At 50.2% G+C, this 18,969-nt stretch overlaps 8 protein-coding genes across 8 annotated transcripts; 4 read left to right on the forward strand and 4 right to left on the reverse strand.

The window, feature by feature from the left end:
• Window positions 1-864: 864 nt before the first annotated feature.
• Window positions 865-2,643, forward strand: MRS44_016106 (uncharacterized protein; the record flags this gene model as incomplete). The annotated part of the gene is made up of 5 exons (XM_046282829.2): window positions 865-1,100; window positions 1,146-1,321; window positions 1,372-1,559; window positions 1,607-2,205; window positions 2,259-2,643. The coding sequence occupies 5 exons, from the start codon at window positions 865-867 to the stop codon at window positions 2,641-2,643; spliced, it is 1,584 nt and encodes a 527-aa protein (XP_046125252.2).
• A 488-nt stretch (window positions 2,644-3,131) lies between these two features.
• Window positions 3,132-4,005, reverse strand: MRS44_016107 (uncharacterized protein; the record flags this gene model as incomplete). The annotated part of the gene is made up of 2 exons (XM_046271711.2): window positions 3,132-3,830; window positions 3,880-4,005. 2 exons carry the CDS (start codon window positions 4,003-4,005, stop codon window positions 3,132-3,134), a joined length of 825 nt encoding a protein of 274 aa, XP_046125251.2.
• A 2,523-nt stretch (window positions 4,006-6,528) lies between these two features.
• Window positions 6,529-7,053, reverse strand: MRS44_016108 (uncharacterized protein; the record flags this gene model as incomplete). The annotated part of the gene is made up of 1 exon (XM_046281697.2): window positions 6,529-7,053. One exon carries the CDS (start codon window positions 7,051-7,053, stop codon window positions 6,529-6,531), a length of 525 nt encoding a protein of 174 aa, XP_046125249.2.
• An 838-nt stretch (window positions 7,054-7,891) lies between these two features.
• On the forward strand, window positions 7,892-8,290 carry MRS44_016109 (uncharacterized protein; the record flags this gene model as incomplete). Its single annotated transcript, XM_046277809.2, has 1 exon — window positions 7,892-8,290. One exon carries the CDS (start codon window positions 7,892-7,894, stop codon window positions 8,288-8,290), a length of 399 nt encoding a protein of 132 aa, XP_046125248.1.
• Window positions 8,291-8,532: 242 nt separating this feature from the next.
• MRS44_016110 (uncharacterized protein) lies at window positions 8,533-10,520 on the reverse strand (the record flags this gene model as incomplete). Its single annotated transcript, XM_065617897.1, has 2 exons — window positions 8,533-10,182; window positions 10,299-10,520. The coding sequence occupies 2 exons, from the start codon at window positions 10,518-10,520 to the stop codon at window positions 8,533-8,535; spliced, it is 1,872 nt and encodes a 623-aa protein (XP_065473969.1).
• A 1,083-nt stretch (window positions 10,521-11,603) lies between these two features.
• Window positions 11,604-12,723, forward strand: MRS44_016111 (uncharacterized protein; the record flags this gene model as incomplete). Its single annotated transcript, XM_065617898.1, has 3 exons — window positions 11,604-11,851; window positions 12,105-12,237; window positions 12,403-12,723. The coding sequence occupies 3 exons, from the start codon at window positions 11,604-11,606 to the stop codon at window positions 12,721-12,723; spliced, it is 702 nt and encodes a 233-aa protein (XP_065473970.1).
• A 413-nt stretch (window positions 12,724-13,136) lies between these two features.
• Window positions 13,137-14,267, reverse strand: MRS44_016112 (uncharacterized protein; the record flags this gene model as incomplete). The annotated part of the gene is made up of 1 exon (XM_046284379.2): window positions 13,137-14,267. One exon carries the CDS (start codon window positions 14,265-14,267, stop codon window positions 13,137-13,139), a length of 1,131 nt encoding a protein of 376 aa, XP_046125246.2.
• Window positions 14,268-16,293: 2,026 nt separating this feature from the next.
• MRS44_016113 (uncharacterized protein) lies at window positions 16,294-18,888 on the forward strand (the record flags this gene model as incomplete). Its single annotated transcript, XM_046267966.2, has 7 exons — window positions 16,294-16,455; window positions 16,510-17,353; window positions 17,403-17,526; window positions 17,575-17,638; window positions 17,693-17,735; window positions 17,783-18,212; window positions 18,276-18,888. 7 exons carry the CDS (start codon window positions 16,294-16,296, stop codon window positions 18,886-18,888), a joined length of 2,280 nt encoding a protein of 759 aa, XP_046125245.2.
• Between the last annotated feature and the right edge of the window lie 81 nt (window positions 18,889-18,969).

Raw genomic sequence — 18,969 nt, forward strand, 5'->3', positions numbered from 1 at the left:
CCAGTACGACCAGTTTTTCCACGGCTGGCACACCCTCGTCACAAGAAAAAATTTGTCAAGACCCGCGGCCGCACCCAAACATATGTGCTAACCCGGCCTCGAAAGGCACTATCACCCTTAGCCTTCGGGATGTGGAGGAGACTCGTTATGTCTTTACCCGAAGTGCGACATGTCCTCATTGTGTTTTTTGATATAGTTGAAGCTCGGCCCTTGATGGGATAACTGAGCCAGAAGACTGCGAAATGTCCTCTATAGGTAGCCTTATTGAAGCTCAAACCAGCCTTCTTAAGTGTTTTACCCAGTAAATTTATACAACCCTGTATCCAGGCCCCTCTCTGTTAATTCCCTTTCGACCCAGGCACGGTGACCTTCTCGTACACCACTAATAGAGAGAATAGCTAGACCCAATACACCATGTTCTATGCTCATCTTGTATGAGCAATGGCTCACAAATGCATTCTGGCAGAGGAGGGGCTTGAGACATGCTGCTCACCGATACAGTCTCGACTCTATCGGGACTCGGCTCCACCTGGGCCTCACGAGCTTAATTTTTACGCGGCGCGGAACGGGCGCCGGGCTCCCCCACTATGCCCTCCTTACTATTGGGTAATTTGCCATACGACAAGCAAGGCAGAGCATGACAAGGCGGCCTGAAGATCAGGAGCACGGGGCGAACTCATATTCGTCTACCCCGTCTACCCCGTGGGGCCCCATAAACTCGTTGTAATTAGGACCGAGACACGAAAAGCCTGGTGTGACAGGCGGGGTTCTCGTGGCCACCTCAACTCCTTAAATTGGCAGCCATGGACAGTCCAGTGAGCCTCCGTTTAACTTTCTATGCCCTCGGCTCTACAACGATCCAATATGACCACTCTTGACAGATCAATCAGCCAGCAAGATGTCGACATCAAAGCCGACACCTCTCACAGGGAAGCCGTTGTTCAGGCCATCGAGTCGGCCAACGGTGACAAGGGCCTTTGGCAGTTGATCCGGGAGAATCCACGGGTCATTGTCTTTGCATTCCTCGCAAACTGTGGCTCATTCTTATTTGGATACGATGTGCTCGTGCAAGGAGCCATCACTGCACTACCCATGTTCTCGTTAGTTACCCTGCCATCATCCATTTACCGAGGCTGATGTTTTAGTGTCTACTACGGATCGATATTCCACGATGCCTATATCCTGCCAGCGCTGTGGCAGGGTCTCTGGCAAGCATTTAATGCTGCTGGAATCATGCTTGGTGCTGCAACCAATGGGTTCATGCAGGACAGGTTTGGAAGAAAGCCTATGTTCTTCGTAGGCGGTGCAATCTCGGCTCTTGGTCAGTTCGTTTCTAATATTTCAGGATATCAACTAATACCGTCCATATAGGTGCTGCAATTACCTATGTCTCTTCTGAATTAACCTCGGTAGACCAGAGACGCGGTCTTCTTCTGGTCGGGAAGTTCATCATTGGTGTTTCCATGGGCATCTCCATGTCAACCTGCCAAACCTACGTGTCAGAGATTGCCCCTCCACGTCTTCGAACTATCTTGCTTGGCTTCTACCCATTTATTATTGTGAGTCGCACATGTCTGTTCTTTGGAATAGAAGCTGACAACTATAGACTGTGGGTCAAATGATTGCTATTTCCGTCGTCTTCTCACGCGTCAGCGACATGACCCCGGCCGCGTTTAGAGTTCCCTTCGCATCTCAGTGGGCGTTTTCCGGATATGCCATGCTCGTGGCCTTCATTGTCCCAGAAAGCCCCGTTTACCTCGTCACGAAAGACAAGATCTCCCAGGCCAAGAAATCGTTGAAACTTCTAGGGTCATCTGAGGAGCAGATTCTCGTCATCCAGTCCACCATCGAACACGAGATGGGGGCTGATGCGGAAGAGACCTCGATGAGAGAATGTTTTCAGGGCACCAACTGGAGGCGTACACGCATTGTTTGTCTTCTCAACTCGCTTCAACAATTCATCGGCGTATCTCTTGTTTCAAACTCGACATACTTCTTCATCATGGCTGGAATGAGCCCAACAATGTCCCTGACTCTAAATCAGGTTGGTGTTGGTTGCAGCATGGCCTGTACGCTCATATCCTGGGTCGTGATGAGCAGGATAGGCCGCCGCTTGTCGATTCTTGCCAGCTTTGTTATGGCTGGATTGATCTTCCTGGGGATGGGCATAGCCGGGTGCTGGTCCCAAAGCCGGGTGGCTCTGAGGTAGGTACCGCCATCATCTCTTCTCGGTACCAACTTAACACGGTATCACACAGGTTTATTGGAGTTGCTCTCCTTTTGGCAGCTTGTTGCAGCAATCTCGGTGTTGGAACAGCATATCCTATCGCCGCCGCAGAGATTCCCTCAATGAGACTGCGTGCCAAGTCTTTAGGTGTTGGTTTTGTTACAAACGCTTTCATGACTTGGGCTTTCTCGCTGTGTGTTCCCTACATGTTCAACTCCGACCAAGGCAACTTGGGCGGGAAGATTGGATTTGTCTTTTGTGGGTTTTGCGTCATTGGCTTTGTTTTATCCTGGATCGAGATTCCGGAGACCAAGGACATTTCCTATGCACGGATCGATGCCTTGTTTCATGCTCGAGCACCAGCCCAAAAATTCAAGGCCATGTCGCAGGACAGGCTGACTGTGGATTATGAATAGTTACGATTCCTCTAGTCTTTAACTATGAATGCTTCAAGAATCTTATAGCAACAAGATATTACCAACTCTATTGTCCTAAAAGAGTAGGATACTTGTTACTATCTAGCGGCTCAGTTATCCCATCAAGGGCCAGGCTCCAACTATATCAAAAAACACAATATCAATACATCATAGCATCATATCCCAATGCTAACACAGTCGCCTCTGCCAAAGATCCAGTCCCGAGGAAGTGTGGTGTGCCAATTATTCTGCACCGCAGAAACCAGTTGCGTAAGCGAGCCAGACCCGGTCTGGATGCTTTTAGACTCGTGTTTTTGATGATGGCCCGAAGGGACACAATGAGTCACAAGTCCATCTTCAGGAAAATCGGTTGGAAATGGCAAGTCCAACGCATCAAAGTCAACCGCTCTCCCGAGTAGCAAGGGTTCTCCGTCTACATTCGGCTTAGCTATTAACCTCTATATTTAATTACCGCCTGGTGAATTCTTTTAGTAAGCACTATTATACCAGCCTAGCGCAGCCCCCCTCGGTTGGAGACAACTATGAACGGCATCCCACCCTGCCTCGAGTCTTCCAATAGCCAGTGATCCCGCTCTCGTCTTCTCAGCCTCTGCCAAACCGGCCTCATCCTCGGGCAGCAGACCAGCGTCTCTGAGTGCCTGCTCAGGTGGTATAGTTCGTCTGTTACTCTTGAACACGTATCGAGCCACCGAAGAAGCATACACAGCCTTTAGCAACTCAACATCCTCCTTGTTCTTCTTGGAATTGGTCTTCTTCTTCGGCTGCATAACATACTCATCCGGGTGAAACACACCCGGCTTGACAAAGTGTGTCACAACATAGAGCCACTTCTCATCCCACGAGAGGATGCGCGTCCATAGCTCGTACGGCGCATACGGCTTGATCTCCTTCCTCCACGTGCACGTTGTTCCGCCGAGAACCATGGTGAAGTGGTTTGGCCCCGGGATCGGGTTGAAGAGTTTGCTGAAGAGGACGAGACAGAAGTTGCCTCGGGACATGTCCATGTCGGTGAAGTAGGTCGAGTTGGACTTGTGGAGGTTGTAGTCGCATTCCAGGGCGGGAGAGCGGGTTGCACTGATTGCGGGGAGGAAGAGGCAGCGGGGGGAGAGATGCTTGTTTGGGGCTGAGTCGGTGAGACGGCGGACGAAGGCGCGGAGGAATCGTGCCTGTAGGAGTTAGGGACTGATGGATTGAGACGGCGGTGGGGATGCGTACAAACCACATAAAGTGCAGACTCTTGAAGTTGGCGAGGAGAAAGGCAAGAGCCAGTGTTTTGAGGTTAAACACTGACTTCATTGTTGACCAGAGAGTTTCTGGCGAGGCGATTAGGAAGTCCTCCATGATGATGGCTGTGAAGATTGGATCTAGTTTTAGGATACCAGGGGCTGGGGGTCATGGTCTTTATATCATGGCGACAGGGGGTTTCAGACTTCCGGAGATTCCGGTCATCGCACAACATCAATCCTCCACAGTTTAAAAAAAACATACGCAATTTTGTTGGGGGACTATTCGAAGGGTCTTGGTCCAAGGCTTCCAAGGGGTTGTCATCGAGACCCACTTAATGCCGAGGTCGACTCCTTGAGGTCGTTCACATGCGCGGTAGTCACTATCTGACATTGTTAATGATCTTGAGATTGCTTGAACTATAGACCTGTAAGTCCTTTAGATTTTCTCTAAGGAAAATCTAACAGTTTGGTCATGCAGAAGGATGTAGCTCTCATCTCAATGCCTGTCATGCTTTGTGGTCGATGCGTGATTGTGTCTTCTCGCAGGTAGTTGCGCCAAGGCCGAGGTTGGATAACCAGCCCACCATGTTATCATCCATCGCTATCCCTGCTTAGTGTTTGCCAGGGGTAGCTATGCGAGACTTAAGCTCTTTGTTCCTGCTTGTTGGGGTTGAGTTGCAGCGACGAAATCCAGTTTTATTCTCACCAAATGCGCAATCGACCAGTAGGTCCCTAATCCGCCCCCATTTACACGACACCTTCTAATCCAGCATGCAGTGGTAGAATTCACTTCACAAGACACGTTTGAGGTTGCAAAACTCCATTTCGAGGCAGTTCCATGGTGTGCTTCCCTCCTGGGGTCTCCCGACATTGTAACGTTCAACCCACCTTGTCGTTCTCCGCCGGATCCAGCCAGCGCTCCTAATAGTCCAGACCGTTTGGACTATTAGTCCAGACTGCAGATCAGGGCAGGGGAATACAGACGCCCGGTGTGGACGCTAAGTACGCTAAATCCAGGGTACCCATGTTTGTTGCTGTGCCAACCATTTTGTTGTGGATATTTCCGATCAATTTACTGGTGCGATCCAGATCAACAAGGCCCGTTTCAAGGGACGCGTCATCCTAGTCGTCAATCCACGAACGCCCGTCGTGGATTGATTATTGATCTTGGATTGCAGTCTGGACTAATAGTCCAAACGGTCTGGACTATTAGGAGCGCTGGATCCAGCTGGGTTGTCCATCTCCAAGGACCAGCTATTCAGACAGATCCTGAACACAGCAGAGGCAGTTCCCGCCTGCCTTGGATTCTACATTCGTCCTTCTAAAACGAAATCAGACGCTGGCGTCCCGAGACCGAAAGCCTCTCGACTACTTTTAGACTCCACCACCCTGCTATTCAGCCTTCAGCCCGGTGTCAATGGCTTCCAGGGTTGGACGCACGGCGGTCTTCTTGCCGCTTTGATGGACGAAGCTATGGGAAGCTGCTTCTATATCAATTATCGGCTCCAGGCGGAGGCAAAATTGCAGCGGGCATTGCCCGTGGATATGATGGATCTTACCGCTGTCAACACCGTCACGGCACGCATGGACATAAAACTCAAAAAGCCGCTGCCGACACCAGCAGTTGTTCTTGTGAAGACTACCTTGGTGGAAATTTCGGGACGGAAAATCCTCGTTGAGACTACCATTGAGGGGGAAACAGGTGTTCAATATGCGGCTTGTGATGCGACGTGGATTGCTCTTCCAAGAGAACGTTTATAACCATAGATAGAACTGTGTTTTTGCTGCCGCCTTCAATCCTTATTCTCATAAATACCTTCAATCTGTTACTGGCGTGGACAGGGTATGTATCCTGCCCGGGGACATAGTGCAGTCTTGGCCGTCTGTCTTAGTATGTCATATAATCGGTCTACTCACATAGCTGAACTCCGTCTCTTTCACCCCAATCCACACCTTCAGCATCTCAGCCCGGATCAGCTCAGTAATAGCCGACTGTGCCCAGACCTGATTACTTTCATCGAGCACAAAAGTCGGGCGACAGAGTCGTTAGAAGGTATAGGCCACATGTCCACGTTTGGCGGTCGCCGACAGACAACCATTACCCTACAAGATAAGTAATCACAGGCAGCAGATGTATGCAGACTTCAAAAGATCAAAGATGTCGTGCTTACGAGTCCAGTGAAATGACACCTAAGGAAGCTGTTGCCATGTCTATTGGGGGCACAGAGCGGCGGAATGCGGTCCTTCTCAGTACCGTTTCATGGATCTTTGTGAGGTATTTTCTAGGAGTTCCCATAAGTAGGATACCTTCAATTTTCGCGTTCCAGTCATCTCAGCCGAGCATTGCATGTGGAGCACACACTGATAATTTCATTAAGGCGTGGGACTGCTTCCCGATCAACACTTTTCAACCGAGTATTCACGAGGGAACGTTGGAAATGGTCTTAAAATCTTCACTAGCAGGGTACTCTTGCAGGTAGGCAAAGTAGGCGTCATGGCCACTTTTGACAACCTGACCTCACGGCGTACGGATTAGCATTGGCCGTTCCCTAGGTTTGAGACGTCATCACGATCAACATATGTCTTTTAAATATATATATGTTTTTATGACCTTAGATGCGCTATCTGCAAACGCCAGCTAGATTTCCACAGCGTCCGAGGGAATTACATACAAGCGATCAGATACCTGTCCACTTCCAAGCATTTCGAGACCATTGGGAACATCGCCGAAAGGGATTTGCTTGATCTGTGGCTGCAAAGCTCCGGACTCCAGTAACAGAATCACTTGACGGAACTCTTCAAGGCTGGCGCTAGTCGATCCCCTCAACGCAATGTTTTTCGTAACAAGGTCTGTTGTCGTGAATTGGATGGTCTCAGCTGCAAGCCCTACGACCACGGTTGTACCTCCTGGCCGGACCGTCGACATGGCTGCTCCGATGGTTTGTTGGACACCTGCAAAATCGATGACAACGTCGAACTTTTCATTCGAAAAGTGTTCCCAGCTTGTCGCACAGTTGATGGCACCAAGCTCCCTCGCCTGGCTGAACTTGGAGGTGTTGATGTCGACTCCATATACTTTCGCACTACGAAGAGCAGCAATGGCAACACCATTGAGTCCCAGGCCCCCTAATCCGAGAACTGCAACTGTAGAGGAATCTCCCATCTAGCCTTCAGAAACGACTGCGTGGTATGCAGTAGCGATCGAGTCAGTAGCCACGGCGGCTTTGGCGAAGCTGACCAAATCCAGAAGATGAACCAGATTCTTTATTGGGGCTACCGTGAATTTGGCGTAGCCCCCATCACGACCGACTCCGATGGCCTCTTGGAAATTGCGTTCCTCGATGGGGTGTCCCGTACAGGCGACGGCCACACTGTCCCCAACCCGGAATGTGTGAGGCGTTTGCTGCCAGAAGGGCTGCCGATGCCGGCTACCCTTGGCCGCAAAGACTTCATTTGTGTGAAGCGGCCACCATCGACAGCGAATCGAGATATGTACACCGTACCTATTCCCCGTGGCATGGCATCGGGTTCTTTTTCTGATATCGAGGTCAAATTTTACATTTAGTTGGTTATCAAGGCCGATTCTTTGACCAGGTGAATAGAGCTGATCATCGTGGCTGTGCTATTCAAGCTGTGGAAACGCAGAAAGGGATGGTTTTTAACCGTCCAACGCGAGGCACGGTCCGGAATGACCCCTGGCGGCAGTGCTGGTTGGAGCTGAACCACGGCACGGCAGTTGATGGCGCAGCCACCTTTGCGCCAAAAGCAATTTAAGGTAACAGTCGGGGACCAAGGACCTAATCAACGGTCTCCAATGCTCATATTGTTGGTTTTCAAACATCTTGGCTTGCGATTAAGGCCGAAACTATTGATACTAAAGCCGCCACTAGTGTTAACTCCTCAGGGGGGATTCTGACTTAAAAAGAAGACCCACGACGCTCAACATCTGCCGGCGCTTGTCGTCTTTAATTTCACTCGTTTCATTCTTTTTCTCGTCGGACATGATGGCCCTGGCAAAGCACATCGCGGCAGCGGCAATCTTCGCCTTCCTCGCGCTGCCTGGCACCCAGGCCTCACCATGCAAGCCCTCGAGCTTGACCACACTCCTTACTGCCACCACGGAAACCTCGAGCTGGAGCATCTCCCAAACTTCGAGCCACTCGTCGACCACGTCAGCAGCCACGACCACTGCCGAAACCACCACATTCACTACCGAGAGCAGCACTTCAGTGCTCACCGTCTCTACCACTGCTGCGACTACCACCAGCATCAGCGACCCGCCGTTTGAGTGCCGTCCTGCGAATGTGAGGGGTTGCACTATCAACAACTTTGCGACTTTCTGCTGTAGCCAGTGCTGTTTCTTCCCCGAGAGCGACGTTAACAATGGGCTGTGCTGCTAGATGTCGAGCTGAGCTTTTAAATCTACCCGGGTTCTCATCGAGTGATCATGTAACAGCAAAGGGGAGTCTGGGTGGATAATAATTATACTTCTTGTAAATAACTACATTGCAACTTATCTAACTATCATGACTTGGCAGCTGTCATTCTCAGGCACCAGGTGAAGACTACCATTTAATTCAACTTTTTGGGTTGACCCCAGGTCAAGTCATAATATCCTCTTCCACAACCACAAGTTTTACCTTCATTCCCCATCCATCCGGTCCTCCAATCCAATTCTTCTTTTTCCGACCTTCTCCACTATCTTTACGTGGTCCCTCAACGCTTTCTTCAATTTGGCAGGGTCATGTTTGACCTTCTGCACAGAGATTGTCAATTTCACCCCTTCTCTCTGCTTCTTGCGTCCTAGATCCCAAGCCCATTCAGATGAAAGAATGACTCGAGGCTTACTCTCATCAATTTTCCCCGACGGATAGAGGCGGCTGATCAGGTATCCAACTCTGCCAAGGTATCCAGCCCACCAAACTTCCTCTGGTGTGATGACATGACGGAGTGCCTCCTTGAACTGAGCCTCGCGCGGGGGAAGCTCACCCATATACCGCGACTCCAGCATCAGAGCAAGCCTGGACCTATCCTCATGAGAAACTCCACGGGTAGAAGCGAGCAATCCGGCGCTCGTGCTGTACATGGCTGCTGTTGAGGCCAGCTCTTTGTCCATGATGGTGTGGACATACAGAAGATTGGCGAATGCCTGGATAACGTGCGCATTGATGGCATCGGGGAATTTGCGAGTACCTCCCTTTGAGGGCGCGGGACAGGAGAACATGAGAAGGTTGTATATGGCCTGAACTGACTCGGGTGCGAAGCGCTGCGTTGTGACCTCGAGCGGGTCCTGTGCCCGAATGCTTGGTTCGAGCTCCCTAAAGAGCAAACCTTCTCGCACGCCTCCCTGACAGAAGTGCGCAACTCGAATGCCATGCGGGATGGCGTGGGATAGGACGTTGACCAGAAACGCAACAGCAGGGACTTGCTTCCTCCGCCGATCAGAAACCCGGAACACGGAATGTGCCGTCCGAGCAACCTCCTCCATAGCCTTTGTGTTCTCAAACCTCTCCCTGCTAACAGTGAAACCATTGATAATGGATATTGGATGGGGATGCTTGCCGACCTGACTCATGTACAGCAGCAGATAGCCCCAACCCCTGAACCCCCCTCCAGAGAGATAGAGCGGGAATCCGCCATTTTCCTTGGCTTCTTCTACCAGACTCTCGGGGACCGCGATCGATTTGTAAGCGTCTTGGAATTTGTTGATCATCTCCTGGCGCAACTTTGCCAGTGCCTTCGCTGCCTCTTCCTTCGATTTACCCCTTTTCAGATCTTCAAGAGTCCTGCTCAAGGCAGCTGCCCCGTATGGAAAGCTGATTGACCCTTTGTCACTGATACGGACGTTTCCAGCTTGAGATATGATCCAGGTAATCTGAGTGCTACCGCCTCCAAGGTCCATCATGAGACCACGAATATCGGAGAAGCCGCTCGCGACGCCTAAGGCGCCGACCCGTCCTTCGTCCTCTTTGTGGAGCATATCGACAGTGAGGCCGGTAGCTGAGGTGATTTCTTTGATAAACTCAGCAGAGTTAAGGGCAGCGCGAGTTGCTTCAGTGGCGACAATGTGGATGTTTGCTCGGGGAACACCAAGATCGGCACAAACAAGCTTGAAACGATTCAGGGCGGCCACGGTTTCGCCGATGACGTCTTGGGGGATGGGGATTTTGTGCCCAGTCTCTGGGTCAAACTGTGCGTCGTAGAGTGATATGGCGACACGATAAACATGGACTGTCGGCAGAATGCGAGAGAGGGAGGGGACAGGTCTGTGACTGAGAAGCGGATCCCATTGCTAGCAATGTATTCGTCAGCCTCGAACTAAACACCATGGATCTTGATTCCCATGGCCATTGCATTCCAGGATAAGCTGTCTCCTTAACCCTCAGCAACTCCAAAATGAAGCGTTACTTGCCTTCCCATATCAACTATACCCCTTAAATAGGAGCGATTTTCGACTTGAGGCTCATCTCCAGGTTCAACATCAGAGAGGCAAAGCGAGCTCAAGTCGTCAAGAGTGTCGAAGTCGGAGTCGGAGTCAGAGTCGGAAGAATCCATTTCCAGCTGGGAGTAATGTTCTGGAGTAGGATCCGTGACAAGTTCACGAGATAGCCTCAAAGATCTGTCGGTCATGGTTGGTCATGAAATAATACTGACATTGAGTGGTTATGTCTCTGACTGTTAACCAGACCTAGAATTGTGGAGTTTATCAACAAAGGGCAGTCGGGTAATAAGTACTGAGGAAGAGTGATATGATCACAGGAAGTTGGTGAGGGCGGTTCGTAAGCTCGTGGCCTCAGCTCCGCATTTTCAGCCGCTCGAACGATGTCCGTTTATGGATGGTTGGCAATGCGATACTTTTGGCTGAACTTTAACTTTGAAGAATTGACATGTCAGTCTCGGGGCCGCTTTGGGGGAGGGGGCGTCTCACTCAGCTGCGAGGAGACGTTGGACCTGTCACAAACTTCTCGTGATGCCATCAAGGAAAAAGCCATGGCTTAGGAAACTTGTCTATTGCATGCTCCATATGTCTACGATGACAACATGGTTACGTTTTCAGCTGCAAGAGAGCCATCTGACTTGCAGAAACTGGGCTGTTCAGCTCACCTCAAAAGTTGTTTATCCTCCGTCGACTGCTTCGCACGATTTTCTGAACGTATCAGTCAATATGATGATTGGCATAAAATTGATACTACACCCAGACCAACTTTCTATTGTCCACCATGTTTAGGACTAATTTCAATCTGGCCTTTATCGTCATCGTAAACGTCCAAGGAGAATCGTTTGCGTATCCAGCGACAGTGGACAACACCACCCACCACACGGCAGCACCACTACCGTAAGGTTCCTATTGTACCAAGACTCAATTGAGTAGCTTCCCGTAAGGGCTGCTGGTTAGCATTCAGGGCTCACCACACAGTTGTTTATAATTTGTCCACAGTACATCACCGTTACGATGTGGCGGTTGTAAGGTTCACGCGACGCCTATTGACAACCAGAGTTCAACACTTGGTGCCTGACAAGGTTATCGTGACATTGCTTCGTGTATGCAGCTTTGTTGGTGCTCCGGGAAAAATCGCCGGTTTAATTCACACTTCTCTGAGTTCCTCGTAGGACAGAAATGTTGAACAGGGCGCTACAAACGCGGTGGTCATGTGATAGACTTGATATGGTACATTGCGCGATGTTGCATCTCCCTACGATCTCAATTAGAGAATGGCGCAGGCACCAGAGACTTGGGAGTCACGGTCGATCTTCGGTTCGTTTAGGGCCAAACCTGAGCTAGTCTCGACAGAAACAAAGGAGGCTCTGGGGGCCAAAGGAGGTTGGCAAAAGTTGCGTTTCTTGTTCGCCAATGAGCTTCTCACGCCCTCTAGCTATGGAAGCACTCAACATCACAATGGTCGCGTCCAAGCACCACAAAACTCTGTGGTCGTCCCAAGCGGAAGCTTCTTGGAAGCTGGGTATGTTTGGTTGTTGTTAATGTGCCATATTCCTTTGAATGAAGAGCCACTGCGTCAAGAAGCACATAGCGTTCAAAGAACACTGTTATACAGTAGGTAAAATTAGAAACTTGCATAAGCTTGGCCTGTGCTGTTGAAGGACCATGTGAACAAGAGAATGGTGAACAATGACAGTCATCGTCTCTAATGAACCACAAAGATCATCTCCGAGTTCTCGCTGCAGTTTGGAACAATAATATGCCACACCCTTTAGACGTCTTCCTGAAGGACAATCGGAACAGGACTGTGAAGATTGGGTAACTCAGCTGGCCTTGAACACTCTCCATCAAATCCTCGCACTTGACTCAAATATTGGAACTGCCGAACAAAACATCAAACACATAAGGGTCAGTAGATTTCTTTATTGGTTTGCAATATCGTTGTCCTAGAGTGACTGCTTCACTGTTTTAATATAGAATCTAGGCTTTGCATGGGGCATGAGGCTTTGTTTGACTTCAGTGTTCGATAAGAAACAACTCACACATCAACATGTCAAGAGTTACTTATAAAAGGAGAGTTACTCCTTGACTCAAGCTACTTCATCATCAACAACAACAATCAGCAGCAACCAAAGCGAAACCCAACACTCTACAGCACAACTTGACATCTTTGCCACTTCACAACACAAATATCACATACAAACCATATTCACAATGTGCTCTCCCATCATTACCACTGCTAAGGCTTCCGCCAACACCAAGACCTTCGCCGCTGAGGCCCCGGTCGAGATGGCTAACCCTGTCTGCACCTGCACCGAGTGCGAATGTCGCAACATCGTCACCTTCCCTGGTGGCAACCTGTGCGAGTACTGCAATTACAACCACAACAATTAAGGTGTGTAGCGTTGGTAGGTTGGATATGCATTCTTTCCTTGAATATCCGACCACGTGGACAGTCTAGGGAGTGAGGGAGTAGATTGATGGCAGGGGATTTAAATCCTTGCTCGGTAGCTTCAGATTTCAGAGAGATCGGTGTTCCGATTCTATCAAGCAAGACAGAGGTCTGTCAGCTATCCTACGACATCTTACAATCAAAAGTGATAAAGAGGTCTGTTCGGTAACATCATAGCCTCCTCTCCCAATTGAGCATTTTATCCATCCAGATGGATGATGCTACCGCACATGGTATCACAATAACAGTAGATCTTTGTTGCAAACTGGTCATTTTTAATGCTATTATTACTAGCCTATCTGCCCAAGTCTCCTCCTATGTTACCATTGAACTAAGCCAACCTCATCCCGTACTATCAGAACCCGCGAGTTGCCAACTGAACTTCCGAGGACGCCCTTGAATCTCCGTCACATGCTTGCACTGGCTCAGTCGTTGAGTTCGCTGAGGACTTCCCACTTTCATTATCATCATGGTGTCTTTCGTCGCGGTGAAGGGTAATCTCCGTTGTCATCATCACCCCGTGGTCATTTGGGCTGAGCGACATGTTGCCTCCATCACCGGCACCATTGCTACCCCCGACAGCGTATGCTTGATATGAAAAACCAGGAGTCTTTCCATCCCTCTCCTCGTTGAACGTTTCAAGAGGAATGGAAGTGTTGTTGGCCGTAGTGTGACTTCGACTTGGACCAGAGCTCGCATTCTTGCTTCCTGTTGTCATCTCGACCAGCCGATTCAGGATAGTAAACTCCAGCTTCAACTTGGTACTGTACACGAAGGATTTATATGATGTCTGATACTCGTATTGATTGGCATACTCGAGGGCCAAAATCGTGATGTCGAGGACAATAATGAGAACGTTGACAAGGATAAGGTGCTTCATCAAGCGACGACTTGACCTCTTGTTCCCCATAGACCGTTCGAGTCTCATCATCTTAATTGTCTCCCCGATATAAAAGCTGGACAGGATCGTCTCTTGCAGAAAGAAGATGGTGACTTGGATCTTCTCCATGATGGAATAAGGCTTCTTCCACATCTCGGGGCTACTTGAGAAAGACCCATAGACCATAGGAATGATAGCGCCGTGGCAGATGATTGCGTCGACGATTATCATCCACAAGATCAGCCGAAGACGCTTTTGATTCCGTAGGACTAGATGTAGTCGTGACCACAGCACCATAGATTGGCCGGTGACCATGCATACCCAGCCAACCACAATCAATGTGCAGGAAAGGTATCCCAATGAAGATGAGCCGAAATATTTGACGAGGAAGCCGGAACAGTATACAGGAATACCCCAAGTTGCGATGAGGACTGTCCAGAAGTAGAGTCCGACATAGCGTTTGAAGGTTCCCCAGATAAGAAAGTTAAGTTCAATGACGTTGTAGAAAGAGATGGCAAGAAATACGATAATGATGGTCAGAGATGTTTGGTTGTCGGAGGAGTCGACGCCGGAGCCGAAGCCCCGGGGCTGCGCTGTAACTGCCATCCGAGACTGCGTAGGACAAATCGAACGAGGGAGAAGGGCTCAGCAAAAGATGAAGAAGAACTTGACCAAGGCACTGAAGCATGGAGGGAGCCTGCGTCTTGTGGGTAAATGTAGGAGGTGAATGGCTACGGAAACGACTGCCTAGTCCCTCTCGCCGCCGTTGCAGTGTGACAGCTAAGCTTGCGCCAGATCTAGGATTCCTTGATGCCAAGGAAATCCCGCCTAGATGTGTCAGTAGTTCCAAGTTACCCGATGAGGCTTGATCTAGGCGGATCACCACAACCAGGGTTCTGACTCATGCGCACCCCGCGAGCCCTCCCTTTCTTCCCTAAGCCATGGCTGACGGAAGCCCGGAATCCCGCCCGTATTGGCTTTTGTAAAGTGTCAGAACGCCTCCTCTTCCATATTTCGAAACCGTAGAAGCTGTCGGCGTGAAGGTCAGTTGACTCATCAAAGTTTGCTGACTCGCCAAGCAAGGCCAGGGTGCAGAAGGTGGAAGGGACTTGGAAGAACCCGGGTTCATTAGAGACGGACAGACGGTCGAGAAAGCCATTGAAGCCCCCTCCATGATCATGAGCTTAGCATCGTCGGCTTATTCCGAATCTACGGGGATCCCTGAACCCGGAAGCAACCCGGAAGCGGCCCGGCTTGCCCGTGCCGTGATCAGGTATTAGCGCATCAACAATACCGAGGGTACGGATAGCTGCTCCGCGGAAGGTGAGAGCTGATGTTGAATTCATTTGCATAAACGCTCGTGGTGGGCCGTGCCGGTCCTGATTGATCGTCCATATCGGTCCTTGGCACCGTGTGCCCCGGAAACTGTGTACTTCTGACACCCATACTTTCTCCAATATGTCCTCCCATCCACCGTCGAAACCTGACCGTCATGGTACCCAACCAGTTCAGTATCAAAGTCTCTCGTTTTCCTCTTCCTTTTCCCCTTGTCATGCTCCCACATATGCAGCACAACGCCGCTTCTTGTCCAAGAGAATGGCATTATCACATGCACGGCAGCTATTGTACAGTCAGGTAAGATTAGCTCCCCCTTCCCCGCCATTTGGGTGGACATTTACTTGGCTGGCACTTTAGTAGTGGCTTGAGAGCCGGGTAAGGGTGGGCTACTTCAAGCCTCACCAGACACGCCACAGTCCGGTTACCGACCGAGTGGCTTGCCTTCGGTACTTGTGGCACTATTGGCGCTTGTCTGGCTCCTTCACCGGCTTCAAGCCTTCTACCAGGGATCCAAAATGCATCTCAACGAACTAGAATGCCTGTAAATGCAACGCTGATCAGGGGGTCAAGATTTTAGGTGAGGGTCGTGCACGAGGGCCCTGAGCATGCGACAAGTCACAACCGTGATATTTTAATGCAAAGTTAATTTCCATTAGATCCAACGAAACCCTTGTAGTATCCCACCATCCTGGTACTCATGGAAGCCTGTTGGGAGCTGCTGCACGCTGAGGCCCCTTTTCATGTCGCGTTCGCCAATAGTCCCTCCTCTCCTTGATTGAGGCGGCACACTGCGTCCTGTAGTCTACAGTACGCGGCGCATCCACTAACTTTCCTTTCTTCTCCATCTGCCTACCGTGGCTACGTTAGTCATGGAGCCATCGGCGCACCATATTCATTGTCAATTCTCTCATTATACGGTAGTGAGACGGATGTGCTCTCTCTTCAACCACCTGCAGCCCCCAATGCTATTACTTTTGCAATTTGTTACCTAACGGCGTCATGACCCTGTCAGAGACTTCGAGCTAGTCGGGATTACCAGACACTTCCCCGCCAGACCACCCACCACTGGAGCGAACTTACACGAGTCAGAACCCCTTTCCGGTTGGAGCTTGTGGCCATGGCGTAACGTCTGTCAATTGGTGCGAAATTCGAATACTCGCCACGTCCCCTACACGTGCATAATCGCCCAGGGACGAATAACCAAGTCATTTCCTCGTCCCCCCAGGCAGACGATACTCCCAAACCGAACCATTTAGCAACAATCTCAGTGCCAAGCGCCTGGCATTGGCCAACCATGGTTTCCTCGTTCCGTTTGATCCAACCAGCTGTGCAGCAGTCATTGCCCATTGCTGCTATTGAGGAGTCTGGCCATGCTAGAACTTCTTCTGTGAAGCTCGGCAAGAGAATCCACAGCGTCGCGCAGGCCTGTCGGAACTGTCGTCAGAACAAAGTCAAGGTGATTTACCTCGTTCCTTTTTTACTTCTAGGGGCTAGCCTCACTCTTCTCTAGTGTGATGGCCGTCGGCCGCAGTGCGGCACCTGTACTTCCAGGCTACGTTCCTGTCGCTACGAATCCAAGGCGAACCTGCCGAGAAGAGCAGCACTGAAGACCCGCCTCGAAGCATTGGAGAAGCTGTTCTCTACTTTACAGGCCAAACCGACCAAGGATGCGAACCTGTTGCTGCAGCAAATTCGTTCTAGCGACGACATTGACTCCTTGCTTGATCTCGAGGATGAGACATCACCGCCTAGCCTCAACGGCTCCACCAACACCAGCTCAGCCGTCAGCAGTCTCTCAAGTCCCACAGCTGGCACTGTATCTGAAGAGCAGTCGGTCAAATCCTCCCCTTCTCTTGGTCAGAACACAAACCCCTGTTCTCTCCAAGAGGCGGATGTCAGTGATGAAACGGCTCAAAAAGCCAATCTTTCCAACCCCGCCCCAATACAACGGGAACTGTCAATAGATGTGTCTAGGTCCTTGGTTTCACTAGTCATCCCAAGTGCCATCATTACGCAAGCAGCGGTTGACAGCTTTTTCAGCTCCAGTGGCCGAATTTTTCACGTTTTCTCCCATGAGCAGGTCTTACGTTACCACAAGGATGTCTTTACGAATGATGGCTGCACTATGGCAAATCAGAAGACGGCCATTTGTTGTCTTGCTGCAGTGGCAGCTGTCGGGGTTCAATATAACGGTGACGACTTCGACGTTGGTACTGACGGCGTATTTTACGACGTGGCAAGGCACTTCTTCGAGAATCTGGTGGAGGAGCAACCGCTCGACGCAATCAAGGCCTGCACGATGCTAGCCATGTACAACATGATGAATAAGGCGACTGTGTCACTCGCTTACCTTGGTTTGTGGTCCCATGCTGTCCTAGTGCGTTCTTGGACTAACTGTTGTAGATATCGGCCTGAGCATGTCCAAGAGGCATAGTCTCAACGACAAGTTGTATCATCATCCCAGCCTCTCTCCAGAGGAATGGGCCGACTATCGAAGAGCATGGAGATCTCTGATGTTTCTTTCAAGGTAGGTTTGTCCCTGACGATCTCGCTGACGTTGACTGACCCTGCCTAGCTGGCTGTCTTCCACTCTCGGATACATCAAAGGTGGTGATATATCTTTCAGGGAACTGGTTCCGGTATTGCACCACTATCATTCATCCTCAATCAGATAGGCTCTAACATGACCATAGTTGGTGGAAGTAGAAGGTGACCACTCATCTGAAGTTAGCCACAGTAAGTAAGCTTATGAGCCATATCTCCTCCGTCTCTAATGGTCACAGTTGTCCAAATAGAGATGACCAAGATCTCTCTTCTGAACGCCGAAATTCTACGGATGCATCTTTCATCTAAAGAAATGACCTGCCAAGCAATGGATTCTATCGACAAAGACCTTCAGGACTGGCACGATCTGCTTCCCAGCGAGATGCATCTCCCCAACCTCTGCCGCCAAGATCTTCCTGTCGAAGCTCGGCGGTCCATCTTGGCTACCCATCTCCTCTATCTCGGCACTCGTATGCTGCTATATCGCCGCATCGCCTCACAACTTGTTTGGCCTTGTCCCACCCGTGAGAGCAACGCTGCGAGGGAATCGTATGAGGACAATCTTCTCAGTCATGCGGAACACGGTATTACAGCTGCGAAACAGTCGTCACGTATTCTGGGATTATTGCAAGCGGAAAAGGGAATCTTTAAAAAGTGTTGGCTTATTATGTATGTCTCGGCTTACCCCCTTTACACCTCGTCCAATGAATTTAATACTAACGGCTTGTCCAGTTTCCAATCATACACCTGCTGCGTTGTCCTTCTGCATTGTGTTGCCCAAAAGCAGATACACCACTTTCCTCGGTCCTCGTGGGAAGATGACCTCACACAGGCTCGCATGTGCCTCGATGTGCTGTCTTTCTGCAGCACTCTCGACTCGGTGGCACTCAAATTTCGGGATTGCGTGGTCCCTATCCACGATAAACTCACGTCGTACATCTTCCCTCTGTCAAGTGCCAACGCATCCCAGAGCCCGTCGTCCCTCCGTTACATGCTTAAAGTTCCGACAACTGCTGATCCCGATCGTGTCAGTCTGTCGTTGAAACTCCTGACAATACTGTGCCAGCCATTCAGCACAATCAATAGCAAGGATGGTTCGGGTGAAAGTCCAAGCAAGCCGTGGCCGGAAATTCCAGGGCAGTCAAAGAATCTGCACTCAGACAAAGAAATGAATTTGAGGGTTGATAGCTCCCCTCCATTTCAGTGGAACCCTCAGAATTTTGGTATTGGCGCATCGGTATATTTGGAGGGCGATAATCGGTTCATAGGGAGTGATCAGCCGAGCGGGTGGACTGGAGTCGGAGGCGAGGGTGTGTTGGAAGAGCTGTGCTTAGAGGTCAGTTGAATGGCATCAATGTAATGGGCTTGTGTTTGTACCATTATTGCATCAGGCAATCGGATTGTTATTACGTCTTTCCCGTGGCCT

Source organism: Fusarium solani, assembly GCF_023522795.1.
Source record: "Fusarium solani strain SB1 chromosome Unknown bctg00000012, whole genome shotgun sequence".
NCBI classification, from domain to species: Eukaryota; Fungi; Ascomycota; class Sordariomycetes; order Hypocreales; family Nectriaceae; genus Fusarium; species Fusarium solani.